The following is a 26,084-nucleotide window of genomic DNA, read 5'->3' on the forward strand; positions in this document are numbered from 1 at the left end:
ATGACATGCTGTATTATCGGTGGCACAGTGGTTAACACTGCTGACTCACAATACCAGGGACCTGGGTTTGAACCCTGGCTTGGGTCATTGTCTGTGCAGAGTTCTGCACATTCTCCCTGTGTCTGTGTGGGTTTCCTCTGAGTGCTCTGGTTTTCTCCCACAGTCTGAAAGACATACTGGTTCGGTGCTTTGACCCAAACAAGCGCCAAAGTGTGGCAACTGGGGGGAATTTCACAGTAACTTCATTGAAGTGTTAATATGAGCCTTTCTTGTGACTAATAAATAATCTTTTTGGGGTTTCTAACTGTGTAACCAAATGGTCTTGCATAAGTAAGAGGGGATTCTGAGCACAGCTATGGAGTTTTGGCAATGCATTTCCAACACTTCCACTCCACCAGTCACAACTCTGGCCTATTTTCCTGGATTGGGGTTCCTTTAATAATGCATGATGGACTCCTGATGAGACGATAGAATCACTACAGTGCAGGAGAGGCCATTCAGCCCATCAAGTCTGCACCAACTCTCTGACAGTGTATTTTACCCAAGTCCTCTCCCCCCACTCTATCTCTGAAATCCCACACGTTTATTAATCATAAACCTACACATCTTGGGACACTAAGGGGCAATTTACCATGGCCAATCCACCTAACACACGCATCTTTGTGGGAGGAGACCTGAGCACCCAGAGGAAACCCACGCAGACATGAGGAGACCGTGCAAACGTCACCCAAAGCCGGAATTGAACCTGGGCCAATGGCATTGTGAGGCAGCAGTGCTCACCACTGTGCCACTGTGCAGCCCTCTCGATCTCTACTGCAGTGCAAGAGTTTCTATTACCAAGGGGCAACTCCAGCAGTGTGGAATCAGGTACACCACAGCTGCACCACAATATTCATGAAAGGATCCCAAAGGGGCAGAAGTGCCCTGAAACTTGAAAGGAGAGAAGTTGTCAGCTAAGGCCAAGATCTTCGATGGGTAAGTGTCTGGGCTTACTGAAGGGAGAGGTGACTGCTACCAGGCTCTCTCCATCCATTTCCAGAACTCCATGCCTTTGCTTCTACTTTTTGCGATCTATCACTTTTTTCCACATGGTGGCCTTAGGAAACTCAGAAAAATGGAAAATAGTCAGAAGTCCCAAGCCCTGATCTTCACCATAATCCATCCCCCAGTTCAATATTTACACACAGAGAGTGAAGACTTAGACAGTGTTGGTTCTGGGAAGTGGTTGGGGAGAGAATTTCTAGTGAGGCACCAAGAATGATTATCCCAGTTTTTACCATTCCAGAACTGGTTGGTCCAACCAATTTACCCCCAATTGATACATGTTGTCTACTATGACTGTATCCTAGAGATAGAAGATGAGTAAGGAATCTATCAAATTCATCATGATTCACTGTTTTACAAGTTGAGAAATTTGACAGAACCTGATCCCCAAAACTCTGGTAAAACCTGTAGAATTCCATTGCCCTAAAAAGGTAGTCATTCAATGAAGTCATTCAGAACAGATAATATTTAGTACAATACCTCAGCTTCCACTCCTACTCGCCTTTCAATTAGCCCACTGGAGGTTTTTTTTTATTCATTCGTGGGACATGGGTGTCGCTGGCTGGCCAGCATTTATTGACCATCCCTAGTCACCCTGTCTTGCTAGCAGTTGAGAGTCAACCACATTGCTGAAGGTCTGGAGTCACATGTAGGCCAGACCAGGTAAGGACGGCAAATTTCCTTCCCTAAAGGGCGTCAGTGAACTAGATAGGTTTTTGTAACAATTGGCAATGGTTTCATATCCATCAGCCAATTCTTAGGGGGCGATTCTCTCATCCCGTTGCCAGGAGATTCAAGCGGCGGCTGATTCGTATGATCTACGCTTGGCATCCGGGCCTGAGCGCATCTCCCAGCGCAGGACATCCAGTGTCGTCAGCTCCACACCGGCAATCGGTGCGGATCAGCATAATGTACGCGACAACTAATTTCCGTGACATCTCCATGCCATTAGTGGTCCCAGGACTGAAATCTCTGGGCCCGCTAGCATTTCCCCCACCGCCAGGAGTGTTTCGCTCCAGCAGGGTTTACAGTCTGACCCTGCTGAAGTGAATGGGGGGGGGCAATAGAGGGTCAGGTGCTGAGGGAGAATGCCCCCTTAGCATTGGCACCTTGGCAGTGCCAGCCTGGGCCCCTTGGCGGGCAGTAAAATTCCAGCCTATGTACCTACTGTGATCAGGCTTTTGAATGGACCTACCTTATATTAAGTTGATCTTTCTCTACACCCTAGCTATGACTATGACAATACATTCAGCGCTCTCTCCTTTCCTTCCCCATGAAGGGTATGCTTTGTCTGTATAGCGGGCAAGAAACACCAGTTTTCACTGTATACTAATACATGTGACAATAATAAATCAAATCAAATTTGTTAATGTTCTTACTTCCTTCGTCTTCCCCTTCCCATGAATACCTCTGCCCCCTACGCCACACAATTTACAGGTTTTTATACCTAGTCAAACACAGCTATCAAACTTCTTATTATATCGCCTACCTCTTCACATTTCCACGTCTTACGCTGCAGAATTTGGCTTGTTACTTTTGCTGCTAAATTTAAAAAGCAAGTGGGAGAAAAAAGATGACTGTGCAGTAAATTAATCTCTGGTATTTTAAATTGCACCATGCTTTGGGATAATTTTTATGTGTGTAACAACACAGAGATTGAGGTTCCCATTATTGCAATGCCTTTGCTCTCGTGTTATCAGTATCAGGATAGATGCTGTAAATATTTATTAAGATGTGGAGTGTAATAAAAGGTGAAGATAACAATTCTCATACTTCTGAAAACTCAGCGATAATGAAGCTAGGTCCTAAACTTTCATCAGCTGCTGACTGCGATCCGTGTTTATATAACCTCAGATATTGGATGACACCGTGGATTAGATCGTTGGCCCTGCCTCCCTGGGAATTGCTAAAGCAAAAAATCTCCACGTCTTACAGCTTTGGATATTCCCAGTTCACTTCTTAGGGGACGTGGGCTGACAGCATTAAGCTGCCCCGAGTGTGGTTGGGCAAACTTGCTCAGAAAGACTCCAGGATGGCTATCAGCAGAAAAACATCACAGTGTTGCAGTGTGGAGAAAGGCACTCTTCTAAGTTTAAGCTTATTTATCAGTGTCACAAGCAGGCTTACATTAACATTGCAATGAAGTTATTGTGGAAATCTCCAAGTCATCACACTCCGGTGCCTGTTTGGGTACACTGTGGGAGAATCTAGCATGGCCAATGCACCTAACCGGCAACTCTTTCATACAGTTTAGTTTCCACAAGATTTTGCTTTGCAAATTGCCATCATTATGGGGCATCATTGAATTGGATAAGCAACAGTGTGTTTACTTAACCCATCATATCAAAGGATTATGGAATGAAAGTTGCAGATTCTGAACCACATAGTGGAGGTAGTTAGCTCACTGTAAGTATAGAGAGCAAAATAAACTGAGGGAAAGACGGATTGGATTAAAACAGACAAATAAAGAGACAAAAGAAAATATTTTAAAAAGAGCCTCTTTACAAAAATCTCCAACTAAAATTAAGCTGAAGGAGTGATATTAGAAAAACCTAGTTTTCAGGGTCAGAGAGGTTACTTGGGAGTAGTTAGGACTTAGACAGGAATGGACAAGGAAGGCCTTACTTTCTGTCTTGAGTTTAATTTGTTTCTGCCATGCAAGTACAGGAATCTCACACCCTTCCACATGTTTGAATGGTGAGTTAGACAGTGAGATGCCTTTGGGCAGCAACTTCCTGATTTTTAGTGCCTATACAGACATCCACTTTCACTTGAACACGATCTATGATTTGTTCATAAATAATCACCCTTCTGTGTTATTTTAACACAAAGATCTGGACTATTAGTATTGCTGAATGCATGGCCTCATTCATATAACATTTCTAACAAGTGTTAACCCATTTAACCAGTGTTAACCAAAAACAATTGGTTTAGTTAACATGTCAGACATGTAAATGTAGTGATATATCCACTAGTAACCCTGCCTCCCCCCCTTTCCACTGTTACAACAAAAACTTGCATTTGTATATTGCCTCTAAGTTAGAAAAGCAGCAGAAAGGAATAAATAAATGTCATCTATAAACTTAGTGCAGTTAGCTTCCTTTGGTAATACATACTTTTGTGTTTCTGTGCTTGCTATTTTAACCAGTTCCTTGGACTGTGTTAATGACAACAGCAAATGTTCAAAACGTAAAAGGGGAAAGTGTAAAGGAGATCCTAGAGGCAAGCTATTTAAGCAGAGGGTGAAAACTACTTGGAATGTGATGCCAGAGGGAGGTGGTAGAAGCAGATATGATAGCAACATTGAAGAGGCATCTTGACAGGTATATGATTAGGCAGGGAATAGAGGGATATGGATCGTGTAGATGCAAATGATTTTCGTTTAGAAAGGCATCATGTGTCGACCCAGGTTTGGTAGGCTGAAGAGCCTGTTCCTGTGCTTTCTAAACTATATGCAAATAAATTAGGTGGCACAATGGTTAGCACTGCTGCCTCACAGCACCAGGGATCTGGGTTCAATTCCAGCCTCGAGTGACTGTTTGTGTGGAGTTTGCACATTCTCTCCGTGTCTGCGTAGGTTTCCTCCCACAGTCCAAACATGTGCGAGTTAGGTAGATTGGCCATGCTAAATTGTCCCTTAGTGTCCCAAGATGAGTAGATTAGGGGGATAATGGAGTAAGTGCGTGGGGTAGAGGAATAGGGCAGCAGGTGGTCCTGGGAAAGATTGGAGAGTTTGTGCAGAACGCTTAGATCAGAGGCCGAATGCCCGTGACTGCTGAAGTGTTCCCCAACAGAAAGAGAACACTCTCTTGCCTGGTGATTGTTGAGTAGAGTTCATTCAACGTTGTCTACATGATACGCTGCAGGGAAGGATGGTACATCGGGGAGACCATTCAGACGCTATGACAATGGATAAATGAACACCGCTCGACAATCACCAGGCAAGAATGTTCTCTTTCTGTTGGGGAAGACCTCAGCGGTGACGGGCATTCGGCCTCTGGTCTTCGGGTAAGTATTTTCCAAGGCGACCTTCACGACACATGACAATGCAGAGTTGCTGAGCAGAGACTGATAGCCAAGTTCTGCACGCATGAGGACGGCCTCAACCAGGATCTTGGGTTCATGTCACACTATCTGTCACCCCCATGACTTGCCTGGGCTTGTAAAATCTCATTAACTATCCCGACTGGAGACAATGCACATCTTTTTAACCTGTGTTTAACCCTCTCTCCACTCGCATTGTCTGTACCTTTTAAGACTTGATTACCTATAAAGACTCACATTCCAACCATTATTTTGTAAATTGAGTTTGTGTCTTTATATGCCCTGTTTGTGAACAGAACTCCCACTTACCTGACAAAGCTAGTGGCTTTTGCTACCAAATAAACCTGTTGGACTTTAACCTGGTGTTGGGAGAATTCTTACTTCAGTCCAATGCCGGCATCTCCACATCATGATTAATAAATCAACACAGTGGGGTGGGAGAATTGCCCCCTAAGAATCTACTAATGACTGTGAAACCATTGTTGGAAAAATCCATCTGGTTCACTAATGTCCTTTAGGGAAGGAAATCTGCCGTCCTTGCCTGGTCTGGCCGACATGTGTCTCCAGAGCCACAGCAATATGGTTGACTCTCAACTGCCCTCGGGCAACTAGGGATGGGCAATAAATGCTGGCCAGCCAGCGACGTCCCATGTCCCACGAATGTATAAAAAAATCTTAAAGTAGTGCTTTCTTTCAGCATGAGTGTTCACAGTTCTTATTTTTAAAATGTCAGATTTGCAGCATCACCAGTGGTTTGGTTTTGAAGTGAACCAGTGCATTGCCACAAGAAATGTGACACTTAACTCTATCCGAAATAAAGACTCACCGATCAAAGGAGGTCATTTCTGCACATTTTATTTGTTAGCCGGATAAACTTTAAAACAATCGTCACAGAAGGTTTGACATGTTTTTGGAATTTTTACTTTTGTACAAATTTTACAATGTGGAAAATTATGATCAAGTTGATATTCAGTCAGAGATTTATTGAGATAGGCAGTGCTTTTCTGGTCAGTGGCATCATATTTTATCACGCTACATTTCTGTGTCCGACAGCCAAAGAAAATATTGCACATTTGGGGCATACCGCACGTACCTCGATTTTCCAAAGAACTGAACATTTGGCTGACATATTAACAACAGTTACCATTTTGTGGTATTGTTTAGGCAGCAACTTGTCTTGTTTAAGTCAACTTAGGAGAAGCACCAGCCTCAGGAACTGGACTATTATTCATTTATTTGCTTAAGAAATATTTATAGTCAATAAATACAGATGAATGTCACGGTCCCTCAGTATATCAGTCACCTATCTGTCAGTTGTCTGGGATTGTGCAATAGCCGGTTGTTCCCTTAGCAAATCGTCCGGGTATATAGAGATTGGTATAAAGGAACTTCGACAGAAAATCAGTGTTAATCCAAATTAAAAGATCATGGAAATCATGGAAAATCATGGAAGGGAGGGTAATGTTTACATTCACTGCTTGGGTGGCACAGAGGTTAGCATTGCTTCCTCACAGCGCGGGGGACCTGGGTTCAATTCCAGACTTAGATGGCTGTCTGTGTGAAATTTGCACGTTCTCCCCATTTCCGCGTGGGTTTCCTCCGGGTGCTCTGGTCTCCTCGCACACTCCAGAGTTGTGCAGGTTAGATTGATTGGCTGTGCTAAATTGCCCCTCAGTGCCCAAGGGATAGGGCCTGGGCAAGAGACTCTGTCAGGGAGTCGGTGCAGACTTGACAGGCAAACTGGCCTCCTTCTGCACTGTAGGGATCGAATGATTCTTCTATGATTGGACAGTAACCTGATCTAATGGAGAATATCCTCCGCCACTCAGTAAACATTCCTCAATTCTTCAGTGGAAAGAAAGTTAGCTGCTTCTGTGCTGGTTGATTCCCTTCACCTTCTGATGACTTACATAGTGAAGGGGAAAATAATCTTCAACCCTAAAAGCTGCATTTCCAGCAACTGCTGCCTCCCTCACTTAAGGGAATAGCCAGATTCTAACAAGGCACCAATTATTAAATTACCATCAATAATTATTACATCTCAGAGTTAGCTTCAGCTCACACCAGTCACTTGCACATGTACGGTAATGTAGACAGGGAACATGGCACCCACCTCAGTCAATGGGAGATGATGGTCTAGTGGAATTATCACGAGACTATTAATCCAGATAAAGCTCAGCTAATGTTCTGGGGACCCGGGTTCATATCCCACCACGATGGTGGAATTTGAATTCAACAAAAAGTATCTGGAATTAAGAATCTACTGATGACCATGAAACCATTGTCGATTGTCGGAAAAACCCATCTGGTTCACCAATGTCCTTTCGGGAAGGAAATCTGCTGTCCTTACCTGGTCTGGCCTACATGTGACTCCAGAGCCACAGCAATGTGAATTGACTCTCAACTGCCCTCCAAGGGCAACTAGGGATGGGCAACAAATGCTGGCCAGCCAGCAACACCCATTTCCCATGAATGAATCAAAAAAAAGTCCTGGAAATACTAGGTGACCTTTTGAAAAGCAATGATTATCCTCAAGAGTCACTTTTCATTTTTTAGTTTCGTTAGCCTCATGTTCCATGTATACTTATGGGTGCAGGTGAATTAGATGCGAAATGGCACGTGATAATGGCCGGAATTCTCTAGCCATTCACATCCCTCCGACGCTGCCAGAGAGGACATAGAATTTGGTGCTCGGGCAAATCTCTGTTGACTGCAGCAGGACTGGAGAATCCTGCCCTCCATCACGCAATGTAGTTTACAAGGTGTGTTTTACAACAACAACTTATAGCATGCCTTTTGGGTAACAAAACATCATAAGGCTCTTTGGAGGAGCATGCTAAAACAACATGGAGATACATCAGGGGATATCAGATCAGGTGACCAAAAGCTTGGTTTAAAGGGATGTGTCCTGAGGGATGTCTTAAAGGAGGGAGGTGGGATAGAGAGAGGCGGAGAGGTGCATTATTTAATCTAACATTATAAATATAGCATTTCTACTGATCAAAGATGAAAATTACCAGCAGCTCCAAGACCAACTGTAAACATTATACCTTTGAAGAACTTCCATGGCAAGGCTGAACAATCCAATGAATACTTTTTCAAAGCTATGCTTCGGGGAAAATCAGTTTTACTTTTGTCTCATCTCACTTGATACAGAAACTTTCATTCTTGTTCTCATTCCAACCCATTCCTGGCTGGTCTTCCACATTCTACCCTTTGGAAACTTGAGACACATGTCTCAACTCACACCACGTCCCATTCATCTATTACCTCAGTGTTTACTGATGTGCATTTTGGCCAGGTAACATCTTGATTTTAAAATCACCCCCCCCCCCTCCTCCCCATGTCCTCCACTTGTCTTTATCTGTATAATCTCTTCCTCAACCCTCTGAGGTACCTGCACTCTTCTAATTCTGGGCAACTTTGATATTAATTACTCCTCCATTGGTGGTTGCGCCTTCAGTTACTTCTGTCCTAAGCTCTGGAATACTCTCCGATGGGCTGGAACCTCAGTGGAGCAGAAATCACCGTCGGAGTGCCTTCCACTCCTACTTATTTGCTCTGAAGTGCAGGCACTTTTCTCACCCGACTTTCCAATTTAGGCAGGGTAAGAACAGTCCAGTGCAGTAACGAGAGGGCACAGCCTTAAAATAAGCGGGGGGCGGGGGGGGGTGCAGTTTAGATCAGAGTTGAGGAGGAACTTCTTCACTCAAAGGGTGGTGAGTCTCTGGAATTCCCTGCCCATTGAAGTGGTGGAGGCTACCTCGCTGAATATATTTAAGTCACAGGTTTCTGATAGACAAGGGAATTAAGGGTTATGGGGAGAAAGCGGGAAAGTGGAACTGATCCACTTCAGATCAGCCATGATCTTATTGAATGGCGGGGCAGGCTCGAAGGGCTAGATGGCCTACTCCTGTTCCTATTTCTTACGTTCTTACGTAAGTTCCTGAGACCTTCTGTTGAGTGAAGCAGATTCAGGGCTAAGGAAACACCCAGTTGCCGTAATGCAAGTAAGTTTAAAGGCCCATCCACTTTATGGAGCCAAGCAGAAGGTAAGTGTGTAAGGTGAGTAAGCAGGACAAGGGGTTGAGGAGATAATGGGTAGAGTCAGATGGTCAGTGGGGTGGGACTCAGTGAGGATTGAGTGGACAACGGGCAGGGTCAGGTTGTCAGTCGGGGGTCATGTAATCAGGGTGTTAGATGGTCAGTTGGGTAAAAGCAAAGTGCTGCAGATGCTGGAATCTGAAACAAAAACAGAAAATGCTGGAAAATCTCAGCAGGTCTGACAGCATCTGTGGAGAGAGAATAGAACCAACATTTTGAGTTTGGATGACCCTTTGTCAGAGCTTAGAGAAAAGAGAATCAGAAAAGATTTACGCTTTGAGGATGGGGGGGGGTGCTGTAATAGGACAAAGGGAATGCAAATGAGGATGAAGAATGCTGAGAGAGGCGCTAAAAATGTCCATTACATGATCAGAATATGTGACTGGCAGAACAGATGGTTAAGGCAGTTGCCCTGAAAAGGGGAGGGGGTAAGAAGGGGACCGAAAATGAAGAAGTGGACAAATGAAAGTGAGAAAGAAGGACGATAACGATGAATCAATGAGAAAAGAACAGAATGAAATAAAATAAATGGAAGTGGGGTGAAGCAGTCGGGAGGTGGGAGATAGTGGGGAAGGTGGGTGCGCGGTGGGAGGGTAGTTGGGGAGTGGGGTAGTGTAGTCAGGGGGTGATGGGTTAGTCAGGGTGGTGGGTAGCTGGAAGGATGGTGAGGATAATCAGGAGATTGGGATTAGTCAGGGGGTTGGGATGAAGGGCAGGGCGTTCCCAGATGAAGGAGGGTGTAAGTACTATAGCTACCCAGGAGTCAGAAGTGGTTTTGCCTGGTTAATTATTCTTGTAAGATATTCGGAACCATTTAAAGTCCAACGTTTTAAATCGGAATTGCAAATGGTTCCTGATTCAGGGTAATTGCTGAACTGATGTTTGAAATTCCCAGGCAATCCTTATGTGGTGTCTCCAGGTGGGGGGTGGGCTGGGCTGCATTTCTGGGGTACATCTGAGTTATGACATCCCAGAGATCAGAAGTTATGGCCCTGGATTATGGAATCTGAGTTGTGCTAGTTGATGTTTAGAATGCTGTGGCTGAGGGGAGGTGTGTGGGTGAGTGCAAGGGTGCAGTAAACGATGTGGTACCTAATCTATCCAGAGTAAAATAGAGAGAATTGAGTCTGATACCTACTTTACACCCTGCCAAAATTTACTATTTAATAACTTCAATCTGATAGAAATAATATATTGGGCCATAACATCCAACAAGTAGCACAGTAACTAACACTGCTGCCTCACAATTCCAGGTTCAAGTCCCAGCTTGGGTCGCTATCTGTGCAGAATGTGTGTGTTCTCCCCATATCTGCGTGGGTTTCCTCCTACAGTCCAAAGATGTATGGGTTAAGTGGATTGGCCATTCTAAATTGCCCCTTAGAGTCGGGGTGGGGGGAGGAGGTGGGGAGGGGGGTAGCTAAGGTAAATGCCTGGCGTTATGGGGGTGGGGCTGGGGCGGGATTGTGGTGGGTGCAGACTCATAGACTCATAGAACAGAATTCCTGGAATGCAGAGGGAGGTCATTTGGCCCATCGAACCAGCATTGACATGGATTGCATAGCCTCCTTCTGCACTGTAGGAATTCTATGATCCTACAAACATTCGGAAAATGATGGCTCTCAGGAATTAGAAAATTTTAATCAACTGCCAGAGCTGCTTGGGGCCCCCAAAGGTCCCAGCGCAGTCCTTCCCTGACAGATTCAAGGTCACACCCACTTCTTTACTGCATTGGCTGCTGTAAAGCAGGAACCTTTAAAGGGCCCAGTGAAATTGACATGCCAGGGACAGGGTAAATGTCTCAGTTAAGTGGTCAGGATTGGGAGGGTTGGAGGATGTCTGAGTTTGGAGGGGTGTGGGTATCGGAGTTTTGGGCGAGGTGGGGATGGGGGCTGGAGTTTGGGAGAGTTGGGTGAAGTCGGGTGTTGATCTTGTTGGATGTGGGTCAGGTCAATGCGCTGTGGGACAGGGGCGTAGGGGTGAGGCAGATGGGGGAGCCGGTCTGGTCTTGGATTGGGTAAATCCTTGAGGGGGTGTTGGGATGGTGGGGAAAACCATAGGAGAGTAGTTGGGGATGTTGTGGGAGGGGGGGATTGAGCGGATGGAATGAGTTCCATGGAGGCATCAGTCTCCAGTACAATAGTTACTGAGAAATTGAAAGAGGTTTTATTTCCTCTAACATTTTTGGAGTAACTATTGACTTAACAGAAACATCTGAAGTTAGCAATTGAAATCACATTTCTGGATCATTCCCAGCACAGTGCTATCTTCCACAGGAAGTATGTGTTTCTGGAGAATTATTATGGAAACCTTTATCCCATCCCTTCTCGTCCCCCCAAAAATCCGATGCTGGGGAGCTCGGAAGTAACAGCCATTTATATCTGCCATAACCCTGCCATATAATATCGAGAACTGGACAACAGTACATAACTCCTTGTCTCTAATTAATATTAACCCATGTAAACATCCTCCTAATGCATGAGACAGGTAGAACAGCCCCAAACAACATGCTGAGTTAATTACCACTCATTAACTCAGCCTGCACAGTACAAGCCCTGTGCTTAACTCTTTGTTGACTCACTGTGGTCTATTGAATGCCAACTCAAAATAAGTTGATATTTATTGATAAGTCTGTACACCAAAGCGTATACCCACACCCTTAACATCTTTATCTCTATCAATATTAGCAGCAACTTATGATATGGGCAGGTGATTACAATTGATGGGGGAGGTGGGAATGGGGACTGGAGTTTGGGGGAGTTGGGTAAAGTTGGGTGCTGATCTTGTTGGGTGCAGGTTGGACCCATGAGCCACAGGACAGGGGCGTAGGGGTGTCAGTTCCACTCAGCGAGTCAGATGGGGGGGGGCATTCGAGTCTGTGGATTGGGTAAATCCTTTGGGGGGGTTCAGGATGGTGGGGGAAACCATAGGGGAGTAGATGGGGGCATTACGTGATGCCAGACTTTGTGCATTTCTTGTAAGACTGAATAAGCACCAGAGTTGTGGTTTCTTTAAAGGCAAATCACTGCGGATGCTGGAATCTGAAACCAAAAGAGAAAATGCTGGAAAACCTCAGCAGATTTGACACCATCTGTTTCTCGCCTCACAGATGCTGCCAGGCCTGCTGAGATTTTCCAGCATTTTCTATCTTGTGGTTTCTTTAGACAATTAAAAAAATGAACAATGTAAAGAAAGTTCCCAATGTTTAAGGCTGGGGAATTTCTAATTCCACCCTCTTCCGCCATGGTGGGATTTCCCATGCCGGACACAGTGAGCCATTGGTCAGCAATGGAATCTTCCAGTCCTACCGAAGTCTTTGGACTTATTACATGACTCGCTGTCTGGGGACCTGCCGCGAATGATCTAGGGTTACGGGGAAAAAGCAGGAGAATGGGGATGAGAATCATATCAGCCATGATCGAATGTGATGGGCCGAATGGCCCAATTCTGCTCCTATACCTTATAGTCTTAACTTTATCTGGACCGGAATATCCAACTGGCAGGAGGGGGCCAGAAAATCCCATCTCAAAATTTAGCTACCGCGGGCGGGATTCTCCGCTCTCGTCTGTAGTGGGACCAATTGCGAGCGAAACCGGAGAATTTGGCGCTCTAACCCAAAATTCCATTCACTGTCAGTGGCACTGGAAAATCCCAACCGCCAGCGAGTACGGAAAATTTCAGCCAATAATTCCTCAGAGCGAATGTTTGAATTGTGGCTCTGTATTCCGAATAGTGTCCACAAATCCTGAAATGACCGCACATTCGAGTGACGTTAGTTTACTGCACTGAACACAATGCTTAGCACTACTGCCTCAGAAGGCTAGGGATCCGGGTTCGATTCCCAGCTTGGGTCACTGTCTGTGTGGAGGTTACACCTTCTCCCTGTGTTTGCATTTGTTATCTCCAAGTAGTCCGCTTTCCTCCAAAGACATGCAGGTTAAGTGGATTGGCCATGCTCAATTGCCCATTCGTGTCAGAGAGACTAGCTAGGTCAAATGCATGGGGTTATGGGGATAGAGGCGGGCTGGGACTGTGGTCGGTGCAGACTCGATGGGCCAAATGACCTTCTTCTGCACTGTGAGATTCTACAGTTCTATTTTTCACCTTCGCCATCCAAGATGCCTGGAATTACGTGAACAAAGGTGTGGCTAAGTTTCCATTACCAACACCCAAAGCAGCTGTTGCCCACAAGGAATGCAAGGTTTGTGATATATCTGTGAGGTTACTTTCGAAATATCAAAACTAATTTCTTAATGGAAACTCTGTTGTAACCATGGTGAAGACTCCAGCTAAAAACAACCCCTTATCTTTGTTAAAAAATATATATATATTTGACTTTGGATTATGACGGCTCCTTTCTCTGCAATCTGCTTTCTAGGTACCTGCTCTCCAGCATAACCTGTTGAATTGTGATAAGACAATGTAACGTCATGTAAAGTATTGCCAGGAACCTGCAGGGGAGTTTAGTCCACTCCAGCCCACACAAGGAGATTCCACCTTGATATCAGTTGAATTGCAAGTTCCTGTCATGGCCCAAATCAGTTTAAAAACAAGTGTTGTCCAAGTCGAATGAGTCCTGTCAGTGCTTGACTTTTCATAGCTGGAATGTTGAGGCTCCTAATGGCTTCTCTGCTCCGACAACATCTGTCAAGGCCTCCAAAGCAAGGAATCAAGTCCAAATCCACAGCAATTTCTGCATTATAACAAAAAACTATTGCCTCGTTACATCGGTTAAGAAATTGAATTGCAGATTTCACCAATCCTTAGAAAAATATATCTTTGTATGAAACCACAGTGGCCGATGCCCCTTCACATCTCGAAAATGGCCACCCTGCGATGAATGTCCACTTTTAATCCGGTCACAATGGTCAGCAGCACTTTTGTCTTGTTGGTGTTTTATTGTCTGCCAAGGAGATGGAGTTTGTCAAATAACAATCTTTCCATTCTGAATCCTTAGGAGGAAGAAGAACATTTAGAGGGTCAAATGTGAAGTGTTTGCTCAGAAGCTCTGCCTTAATGGACACACCTCAAGCTGAACATGTTGCAACAAAAGGGAAAAAGAAGGAAGAAATCAAATCAGGCGGTAAGGGAAAGGTCATTCAGCCAAAAAAATCTGATTCTTTTACTGGTCCAATTAGCTCCATCATTTATTTTACTCAGCAAAGGTATGATGTGGAGATGCTGGCATTGGACTGGGGCGGGCACAGTAAGAAGTCTCACAACACCAGGTTAAAGTCCAACAGGTTTATTTGGTAGCACGAGTTTTCGGAACGCTGCTCCTTCATCACCTGATCCGAAAGCTCGTGCTGTTCCAGCCTGTAGGTTCATACAGGAGGAAGGAAGACATAGCAATGAAAAGGGCGACACGGAGGAATTCCAGAGTATTGGGACAGCAGCTGAGTACATGGCTAGTTATTAGGCTGTGTATTTTGGGGGTGTGAGGGCAGAGGCAGGTGGCTCACGACCCCTAGAAAGAAGCTGACTCACTGCGAGCAAGTCCTGCAGCCCCCCCCCGCCCCCACCCCCCTCACCCCCCCCTCACCCCGCCACCATATCGTACCCTGCAGCCCGGTTGAGTTGTCTGATGGCGGGACACCTGCACCTCACTGTGGAGGGCGGTGCCCCCAATCTGACCAGCCACCAGCCCCATCAGCACCAAGATCTCAGTCGGGGACACTGCCAGGACTGTACCAGTTCTGCGAGGAAGGTCAGTCCAGGGTATTGGGCAGGGAGGACTCAGCCAGCTTACGGAGGGGGACCCAGAAGAGAAAGTGCTGGAAGATCCCTCAGCAGGTCTGGCAAGCATCGGTGAGGAGAGAAAAGAGCTGACGTTTCGAATCCAGGTGACCCTTTGGGGTAGGGAGACTGGGGAGGGTATGTGTGTGGTGGGCTTTTGATTGAGGTGGCAGGTAGGAAGGAATGTGTGGGGTATTATCTTGGGGGGAGGGGGGATGAGGGGTGCCGCTAATCTGCAAAAGATACCTCCTCTTCTTTCCTGCCCTTTTGAGAACTTATTTTTTAAAAATGGCCTCCCAATTCCATGTACGCTGACTGTATTATGGCACGGGCAGTGTAATAACTGGGTCAGTTGCCAGTTCAATTGACCCTGGATTATTTATTTCATCTTGACAGGTGGGCTGCCAACTTTGGCACCTGCCAACTAGTGCGATCAGGAGGTAAGTTCAGGGCTGGGTCAGGAGGTAATGGGCTCAATGCACAGCCTGTTTTACACACTTTCCCCCACTCCCACTTCACTGTAACAGGCCTGGCAGGGACGTGGAAAATCCAACATCTCATGTGTGGTTTTGAATGGACTGTGTTCTTCTTGGACTTCCCTTCCCTTTGAAGCGTTATTTCAAAAATTGTGTAACAATGGGAGCAGTGTCAAATGAAAATGACACAATCCAGGAAAGAACGGTGAGGCTGATAGATCTGTCTTAGTTACAGTTTCTAAACATAACTGCTCCCACGCTTGGTAACGCAACCCAACCACTCATTAATTCTGTAGCTCAGAGAACATTCCAGTCGAATATTCTGTCTCACTGATATCACAGTTGACGTGCAAACCAAGGTTCACCAGCCTACGGGCAGCAACTCACTTACAACAGCAAAGGAAATTCTGCTTCTCTCTGGTGCCACCCTCCTACTGGCAAGGCGCCTTTCTCCCTCACGGAGGCTCCATGCCCAGCACTCATCAGAGGAAATGTTGCTCGTTAGCCTGGCTTCTTAGCGGCCGTTTCACCAACTACTTTCGGGGGACATGGGTGTCGCTGGTTGACTAGCACTTATGTCCCAACCCTAGGTGCCCTTGGAGGGCAGTTGAGAATCAACCATATTGCTGTAGCTCTAGAGTCACATGTAGGCCAGGCTGGGTAAGGACGGCAGATTTTCTTCCCTAAAGGACATTAGTGAACCAGATGGGCTTTTCCGACAATCGTTTCATGGTCATCGGTAGATTCTTAATTCCAAATATCTTTTATTGAATTCAAACTCCACCATCTACCATGACGGGTTTCGAACCTAGATCATTAGCTGAGTTTCTGGATCACTAGTCTAGCGATAATACCACTAGGCCATCACCTCTACAAAAGTCTAATACCATGACTACAGGACTGTGAGATTCATTAAAAAGAAAAAATTATATGGGGTTCCTGTTGCCTCACAGCGCCAGGGATCCGGGTTCAATTCTACTCTCTGTGTGGATTCTCCCTGTGTCTGTGTGGGTTTCCTCCGGGTGCTCCGGTTTCCTCCCACAGTTCGGTTGATTGGCCATAGTAAATTGACCCTAGTGTCAGGAGTAATAGCAGGGTAAATATGAGGGGTTACGGGAATAGGACCTGGGTGGGATTGTGGGCAGTACAGACTTGATGGGCCAAATGGCCTCCTTGTGCACTGCAGGGATTCTATGAATCTTGGTTCCTCCCTTTGAATAAAATTAAATAAAGAGACCTCTTCAGCAATGTCAGTCACTATTCCCTGCACTGTCTTGTTTCACAATGCATCATTCCAAATATATATTGGTGTCGGTAACTTTGCATTATTGTTAAAGACATGGTCAAGAGCAGTCCTTTGCACCAGTCCTTTATCATTAAAGATTTATCAAGCTAAAGTGTGCAATTGTATCTGATATAAAAACAGAAAATGCTGGAAAATCTCAGCAGGTCTGACAGCATCTGTGAAGAGAGAACAGAGCCAACGTTTCAAGCCTGGATGACTCTTCTCCAGAACTCTGATGAATCTCTAGAGAATTCCTTTCTAAACAAGGTGTGACTATCACCTATTCAATTATACCAGACAAAAATTGACTCTATTCCTCTATGAAAATATCAAAGTACCTTCTTATTGGTGATGATAACTTTGTGCTTCAGCACTGGTTATTCTGAAATGACTGATTTAGATGAATGGCTCTCAGCTTTACATGGAGTGGGAGGTGGGTAATAGCCACCCATGGTCACTATCGAGTGTTCCCAACGTGTGGGATTTCAGGTAAAGGAACAATCATGGTTGTGATGTTTCTCATCATCAGGCAAGCCACTGACTCACATGATGTTTGAGGAGGAACGGGCAGGCTGTTACTTTCTGTGGAACTGATAAGGAAGAATCAGGAGGAAGAAAATGTGCTCCGATATATAGCGGGGAGTTTTAACCCCAAAAGTTGAGTGGGTTTGGGTCAGATGGGAGGTTTATAGGGTTAAAGATCTCAACCCTGATCCCAATCTCACCTAGATTCACGGAATGGCTGCAGTACAGAAGGAGGCCATTTGGTCCATCGTGTCTGCACCAGCTCTTCAAAGAATCATTAGGATGAAGTGTCATTTCCCCTTCCATTTCCCTGCACCCATCCACATTGTTTCTATTCAAATAATCATCTAATGCCCTCTTGAATGCCTCAATTGAAGCTGCCTCGACCACACTTCCAGGCAGTGCATTCCAGATCTCAAACCACTTGTTGTGTGAAAAATTTATTTCTCACATCACATTTATTACGTTTGCAAATGACTTTAAATCTGTGCCATCTCATTCTTGATTCTTTCACAAGCGGGAAGAGTTTCTTCCTGTTTAGTCTGTCCAGCCCCAACTCCTCATAATTTTGAACATCTCTATCAAATCTCTCTTAATCTTCTTCTCTCCAAGGAGAACTAGCTTGCGTTGAGGTAGGTTTAGCCATGTGGGGTGCTACAATTGGTCCCAATGGTTTTTGGATTCGGGAGTGAAAAAGTTTGGATTTTTGTTTCACATTATTATTTCCCCTTTCCACTCACCCGTCTCCCTGGGAGAAAGTGAGCTGGGATGGAAACCAGGAGGAGGAGAGGGTTGAGTCTGCGCGTGACATTTTCCATGGTCGAGGGGGCCTTCCGAAATTTGCAGGCCGAATTTATGCCCACACTTCACCAACACTGGCAATTCATACTGAATCAGTGGGGTGAGAGAGGGGTGAAGGGAGGGGTACTTGCCAGCCATGAATTAACGGGGTCAATTGCCAAGTCCCATCCTGTCACGGAAATCCGGGATGGAAAATTTGGTGGACCATTTGAAGGTCGGTTGATCTCGGGAGGGAATTTCCAATCTCAGAGCAGGCGGGACTGGAAAATCCCACCCAATGGGGTCTCCCTTTTAAGACAGTGATGAAAAGAAATTTTCTCTGTCTGGGGTGCCACAAGAACAGCAGTTAGAGGATCACTGGAATCTTTAAGGCGGATTTAGATTCTTGATTGACCAGGGAAGTGTAGGAAGTTGACAGGAAGTTGAGGCCACATTCAGATGATCCACGATCTTATCAAAAGACGGGGCAGGCTCGAGGGCTCGAATGCTTTCGTCCTGCTCCATATTCCTATACTCGTATGACTTTCTGATAGTGAGCAGTGCGCGCCTGAGTTTCTGATACGCACTTTCAGCACCCACTCAGGGAATGACCTAGCTTGCCGTTAACGCGAAGAGGGTGTCATTTTGGCAACCAGCACCCATGGAACCAAAAACTAATTCAAGCCAATGGCATGGGGAGGGGTCAGGAGTGGAGATAAAATGCTCGGGGGCCAGTGTTGGGGCTGGAGATTGTGGTGGGGGGAAGGTCATCTTTGACACAGGATTTAAAATACTGCAGATGTTGGAAATCTGCAACAAGAAGCCAAAGGATAGACCAATCGGGCTTCCCGTTTGTGTTTAAATAAAGATCTGATATACAAAAAGTACTTTCTCCCTTCAATAAAGTTATCTTTCTCCCTTTGTACTTATTTTTCTATTTTTTTATATATATTACCAATGATAATTGTCATATCATGATTGTCCGAATCATTGTTCAATGTTCAATAAAGATTGTTTTCTTAATACAATACTTGTCACAGTCTCTCATTCCTGTTACATCCAGTGTATAGTTTCGAACCGAGATGCAGCTCTGAAAGGGACACTCACAACTCCTCACAATGGGGGTGATTCTCCCAATCTGAGCAGTGCAGTGGGCCGGAAGATATCAGCAGTGGCCAATTTGCAGGCTTCCTGTTGGGCACCATGGCCTCCGTGTGATTCCTAGCCTAAAATTTTCGGCGTAATCAGTTCCACACCAGAAAACAACACGGAGCAAATTTCACTATAGAAATCACAATTTAAATTCCATTAGTGAGCACGGGGCTGAACTCTCCGGACACCCTGCCCCGGGGTGGTTCACTCCAGCGAGGTTTACTCCTGTTCCCCACGAACGGGAACAGGTGACCGACCCCACTAGAGGGAAGAGAAGCCATTGAGGCCCTTCCAACCCCCCCAAGGGGGTCAGGGGTAAAGGGGGTGCCCTTGGACTGTGCCAGTCTTGCAGTGCCAGCCTGGCTCCCTGGCACTGCCCAAGGGTCACCTTGGCACTGCCCACTGGGCACTAGGTAATGCCAAGGGATGGGGCCAGAATGGGAAGGGCCTACTAGGGGCAGGTCGGATTGGGGGGATCCACTGTCATTTTGCACAGGGATCGCAGGCAGAGGGAAGGAAGAGGCGATTGGCACTGACCATCCTGGTGGAGATGGGGTGGGGGCGGTTCATGGCTGCTTGTGGTGGGGGGGGGGGCGGGGGGGGGGGGAAGTCAGGGCTGGGGGTCGGGGGGGAGAAGTCGGGGCTGGGGGTCGGGGGGGAGAAGTCGGGGCTGGGGGTCGGGGGGGAGAAGTCGGGGCTGGGGGTCAGGGTTGCCAAGCAGAGGTGGGGACTGTTGTGGGGGTCGGGGGCCAGGGCAGCTGGGGTTGGAGGGGGATGCAGTTTTGGGGAGACCAGAACTGCTGGGTTGGGAGGCAGGGCAGGGGGTGACCAGGAGATTAGGACTGGCTAGGTGAGCAGTCGGGGAGATCAGGGGTGTAGGGGACATTGGGGCTTGCCTGGAGAGATCTGGGAAACCAGCCATCAGGGGGGGTGCGGGGATCGGAAGGCCAGCGATGTGGAGTTGCAGAGCTGGCCAACGATCTGGAGGCCAGCAGTGCAGGGCCACTGCGCTTGTGCTGATCTCCACGCTGAAAGATTAGCACGTGCACAGTGGCCCACTCATTGCTTTGCTGCTTGCCTTTCCAGCGGGAATAGGCCCTGGGCCCTCAATTTTCAGAGGGAATCCCACTAGGACTCTCTGTGATGCACAGAGTGTTGGAGATTTGCTCTGGAAATCATGCTTAAAAAAAAACTATTACTTCCATTCTGGGACTCGGGGACTTCGAACTTTTCAGGGAGAATCTCGACCAATCCCAGTCACAACCGTGAGGTGAGATTGTTGGGTAATTAATGTGAAAAATGAGAAATTTGGTGAAATGCAGGGGGAGGTTTGAGATGAGCTCCCATTTTCTTAAAGGGACACAAATTGTGGGCTAACATTTGGCAATTGGCATTTCATGGGCTAACTCTTACTTGCTGCAAATTGTTGGGTTATTTACACAGGAATAATGGTGTGTGTATTAAACTCACCATTATTTTTAGAACACAGAATAGTACAGCACATTACAGGCCCTTTGGCCCTCAATGTTGTGCCGAGCTATGTCTGAACCCAAGGTCAAGCTTTCGAGTACATTCGGAGGCCTTTATCTATTTTTAAATAAGTGATGTGACCTCTACCTGTAATAGTGCTTTTTGGGCGATGCTCTCAAAGGCGTGATCCACATTGATACCCTCCTTTGCACTCACTTCAAAGTAAGGAATATTGTGAGCTGCGCACCAAGCTTCTGCCTCATCGCTTGTCACCTGCAGGAGTGAAAGAAGGAGGGGGGATGATCACAACCTGAGCACGACTGCAGACAGGGTGGGATTTTCCAACTATTTGCACCAGTGAGATCTTCCAGCCTTTTGCCACCAAACCCCATTGATAGTGGCAGGACTGGAAGATCCCTCGCCCAGCAAGCTGCCTCAACCGCTGCAAAACATGCAGCTGGGGAGGAAGGGTTAGAAATGGGGAATCCCACCCATAAACTACAAGGTTAGTTGCCTATCTCTGAAAAACTTCTACAACTTATCCAATTTATCTGAAAACCCAAAGCTGACGTTAATTCTTCGCCTTGCCTGGTTTGTGCTTCATTCTGGAGTTTTTGATAAATGCCCCTTCCTAATTGGTTGGAAAAGAGCCATTGTTCAGCCAATCGAGTGAGTGGACATTAGGTTTTGACCCGGTCAAGTCCAAGAACAAAGAACAAAGAAAATTACAGCACAGGAACAGGCCCTTCAGCCCTCCAAGCCTGTGCTGCCTGTGCTGCCTGACTGAACTAAAAACCTTTACCCTTCCAGGGACCATATCCCTCTATTCCCATCCTATTCATGTATTTGTCAAGACATCCCTCAAAAGTCACTATCATATCTGCTTCTGCTATCCCACCCCCGGCACTGGGGTCCAGACACCCTCCACCTTCTGAGTTAAAAAAAACTTTCCTCGTACATTTCCTTTAAACCTTGCCTACAGTGTGCTGTTAGATTTGATTTGATTTGATTTTTTATTGTTGCATGTGCTGGGATACAGAGAAAAGTATTGTTTCTTGCGCGCTACACAGACAAAGCATACCGTTCATAGAGTACATAGGGGAGAAGGAAAGGAATGGGTGCAAAATGTTGTGTTACAGTCATAGCTAGGGTGTAGATAAAGAGCAAATTAACGCGAGGTAGATCCAAAAGTTTGATGGCAGCAGGGAAGAAGCTGTTCTTGAGTCATCTGGTACATGACCTCTGATTTTTGTATATTTTCCCTGATGGAAGAAGGTGGAAGAGAGAATGGGGAGGGAGTTCCAGGGTTTTGACCCAGTGACAGTGAAAATGGCCATGGCTGAGATACAAGATTCCACAAAACCTGACTCCAGTAAAGAATCAACATTAAAAAACAAGTGGATAAAGCCAGCAATGGAGTGAAAAAAATTCAATTTACCAAAATTTTAACATAAATAAATTCAACTGTTGCAATTTATAGAATCCCTACAGTGTAGGAGGAAGCCATTTGGCCCATCGAGTCTACACCAACCACAATCCCACCCAGACCCTATGCCCATAACTCCACATATCTACCCTGCTAGTCTCCCTGACACTAAGGGATAATTTTTCATGGCCAATCAACCTAACCTACACATCTTTGGACTGTGGGAGGAAACCGGAGCACGCAGAGGAAACCCATGCAGGCACGCGGAGAATGTGCAAACTCCAGACAGACAGTGAGTGGAGGCCGGAATTGAACCCGGGTCCTTGGAGCTGTGAGGCAACAGTGATAACCACTGTGCCACATTCATTAAAAATAGGAACATTGCAAATAAATGCAAAAAGTAAATTTGGGGCCATAACAACAGGGCAGTCGCTAAAACAAATCCAATCGAAGATTCAGGAGCATTTTATTTTATCCAAATGAGTGGTAAGAATGTGGAACTTGTGTCAAGGCAAATAGCATTGGTGCTTTTCAAAGGGAACGAGGCAGAAATGGATGGCATGGTGGCACGGTGATTAGCACTGCTGCCTCACAGTGCCAGGAACCCTGGTTCGAATTCTGGCTTGGGTCACTGTCTGTGCGGAGTCTGCACATTCTCCCCATGTCTGCATGGGTTTCCTCTGGGTACTCCGGTTTCCACCCACAGTCGAAAAGACGTGCTGGTTAGGTGCATTGGCCGTGCTAAATTCTCTCTAGGTGTACCCGAATAGGTGCCGGAGCGTGGCGACCAGGGGATTTTCACAGTAGCTTCATTGCAGTGTTAATGTGAGCCTACTTGTGACACTAATAATTTAAAAATTTAAAACAGAAGGATGGAATATTGATGGGGTTAAATGATGAAGAGGGGGAGGAGTCCCATGCGGTGCCAGCTTTGCCAGCTGAGGTGAATGCCTGGTTTCAATGTTGGAGATTTGCTGGGAGTTTATGTAAGTCAGAAATGGCTGAAAGGCCATCGGGTTCTATAGTTTCTCACTCTCGAGGCGCATTCCTCTCTTGTTCTCTCACGCTGTCAGGGAATGTGAGAGATGCTGGAGGCTAAATCTCTTCTTCAGTTCTCTGCACAAAGACTCCTGCTACCTTTGAGCATGTCTGATGGAGACTGTGTGCCCTCTAATCGAGGAGGGAGGGCACACATTAGAAGGTGGGTCAAACAATGCGGTCTTTCTGCACCACCTATTGGCTGCTTTAAGAACAGCAAGAAGTTTCACACCATGTTAAAGTCCAACAGGTTTATTTGGTAGCAGAAGCCTATTTGTTACCATTATTTGCTACCGAATAAACCTGTTGGACTTTAACCTGGTGTTGTGAGACTTCTTACTGTGTTTATCCCAGTCTAACACCGGCATCTCCACATCATGCTTCAAGAACAGCAGAGCTTTGATATTTCTCATGAGAAGTTTGGACTGGGATCCTTTGATCTCATTCACTCTGCTATCGCTGCCAGCGAGAATGGAGAATTTGGCGCTCAGCCAAAATTTCGTTCACTGCAGCAGGACTGGAGAATCCCAACTGCGGATGAGTCAGAGAATTTTGGCCCTGGTCACTTCCAGTGGAAGTCTGCGTGCTGTTTCTTCCCTGCTTTCCTCTATTGTCCCATCTGTCTCTGTCTTGCACCCTCTTTCTCTCTCTGTCTCGCAATCTCTCTGCCTCTCTCTGTCTGTCTGTCTCTCTGTCTTTGTCTCGCTCTCTTTCTCTCTGTTGCTCTGTCTCTCTGTTTCTCTCTGCCCCTCTCTATCTCATACTCTCTCTGTCTGTCTCTCCCTCTATCTTCGTCTCTGCCTTGGACTCTCACTCTGTCTCTTTCTCGCTCTCGCTCTCTCTCTCTGTTGCTCTGTCTTTATTTCTCTCTGTCTCTATCTCTCTGTCTGTCTCTCTCTCTTTCTCACACACCCTCACTCTTCTCTCCCTCTCACACACCCTCACTCACCTCTCATTCTCTCAAACACACACACCTCTCTCTCACACACATACACACCTCTCTCTCACATACACTCACCTTTCTCTCGCACACACACACACAGCGCACCTCCAATTACCACCACAGGAGTAAATATATGAGGGAATTATGGAGAAAAGATGCCTTTCCCCAAATAAAAGACAGAATGAATAGACTACAAGACAGCCCAATCCCCTACTTTATAAAACTGATAAATAGTATGTAAATGATTGAGAATTTAAGGAACTCAGTGCAATAAAATGTCTACTCTGTGTAATTCACAATGCAGAGTGCAGATGAGTTTTTGTTTCCATTCTGTAAATTAAGGAGGCTATATTTAATGGCATTGAGGGTTATAGGTAGGCCTAGTAGGTAGGGATATGATCAGCACAACTTGTGGGCCGAAGGGCCTGTTTGTGCTGCAGTTTTCTATATTCTATATTGGGCAGGATTTTCCAGCCATTCCCATCGGTGGAATCTTCTAGTCCTGCTGATCTTCCTGACCCATCTCACTCCTGGCTCCCCAGTGGTGGGTGAGTCACGCAAATCAGCAAAGACATCACTGGAAGATCCCACCGGTGGCCAATGGTAAATCATCTACACTGCCAGAACACACACAGAGGAAAACATCCCACCCTTCCTAACTACTTGCACATTGAATAGTTTCTAACTGAGTAATTATTTTATATTAGAGTTCCATTTTACTGACTGTCTAGCTGTTCTGAACGATGATTGCTTCTTTTATCTGTGCCAGCATCACAACTCAGTATCTTCCACCACAAGGATTTTTCAATAAACCAATTATCTCCCTTATCTATCTCAGAAGCTCCTGTTTATATTGCATGTAAAAGTTTATTGACTGACTGTAAGAACTAGGATTTGAGGAGATTTCCCGGTTTGGTTGCTGTATTGAGGGACTTCAATTTTGTTTAAAGTTCATTTATTAGTGTCACAAGTAGGCTTACATTAACACTGCAATGAAGTTACTGTGAAAGTCCCCGGGTCACCACAGTCCAGCACCTGTTCGGGTACACTGAGGGAGAAGTTAGCATGGCTGTGGGAAGAAGCTGGAGCCCCCGGAGGAAACCCACGCAGACACTGAGAGAATATGCAGGTTCTGCACAGACAGTGACCCAATACTGGAATTGAACCCTGGTCCCTGGCACTGTGAGGCAGCAGTGCTAACCACTATGCCACCGTGCCAACAAGATTAGAGAAACTACGATTACTCTTTTTGGAGCAGTGGAGAATAAGGGGAGGTAATTACTAGAAGTATTTAAAGTGGGCTTTAGTCACAGGACGAGGCCACCTAATCCCTTGGGCCTCTTCTGCTATCTAATCTGATCATGGCTGATCTGTTCTTAATTCCATAAACTGAATCATCTGGGGTGCCATGGTCTTGTGGCTAAGAAGTTAGGAAAACGCCAGTCCTGGGGATAAATGGCTGTTAGTAGGTTGGAGGCGGAAGGTCTTCCCTCAGCGACACTGAAGCCCCACCTCAGACATGTCTGGGCCAATCGGATGCCAGCAGTCCCAGATGCACTGGTAGCGCCAGTGGGAATGGTGGCCAATGCCGGTACTGCACATGAGCAGTGAGGAGGTGAGCTTGGATAGGTTGGAACATGGCGAGTTTTTGATGGCCGCCCATTGTGTGGGGAGGGTGTCAGGGTTTGAGAGGCCATTTAGGGGAGGGCAATCTCTGGGGTCATTACAACTTAGGGATGGGGGGGTGGTGCAGTGATGGGCCCAGGGGACCAGCTAAGGAGGGAGCTTCCCCCCTCAGTCACTCTGCCCACCATCAGCTGGCATGGGCCTCTTCTGCCACCAGTTAAATGCAGGTGGCAGTGGGATAAGGCCCTTATATGGACATTAGTTGGCCACTTACAGGCCTCAATTAGTCAACCGGCAGTGGGCTTCTCAATGCCACACCCTGTCACTGCTACACTTACAGCAGGGGCAGGAGTGAGAGGCAATGTACTGGGCAGGCCAAACACTCAACATGGGCCTACTAAGTCAATTGCAGAGCATTGAGTTGCACCTCATATGCCT

The 26,084-nt window shown here is 46.2% G+C and overlaps 1 protein-coding gene across 3 annotated transcripts in view; it reads right to left on the reverse strand.

The window, feature by feature from the left end:
- Positions 1-10,655: 10,655 nt before the first annotated feature.
- Positions 10,656-26,084, reverse strand: part of LOC145356911 (ras-related protein Rab-7b-like) — a 50,374-nt gene continuing 34,945 nt past the window's right edge. For all 3 annotated transcript variants that reach the window (XM_080209908.1, XM_080209907.1, XM_080209909.1), the window contains exons 5-6: positions 20,761-20,886; positions 10,656-14,141 (exon numbers count right to left, since the gene is read on the reverse strand). In XM_080209908.1, the coding sequence (XP_080066034.1) occupies positions 14,058-14,141; positions 20,761-20,886 (210 nt within the window). In that variant the 3' untranslated portion in view covers positions 10,656-14,057. The remainder of the gene's footprint in view (positions 14,142-20,760; positions 20,887-26,084) is intronic.

Source organism: Carcharhinus amblyrhynchos, chromosome 22 (genome assembly GCF_965287045.1).
Source record: "Carcharhinus amblyrhynchos chromosome 22, sCarAmb.v2.hapA, whole genome shotgun sequence".
Lineage (NCBI taxonomy): Eukaryota > Metazoa > Chordata > Chondrichthyes > Carcharhiniformes > Carcharhinidae > Carcharhinus > Carcharhinus amblyrhynchos.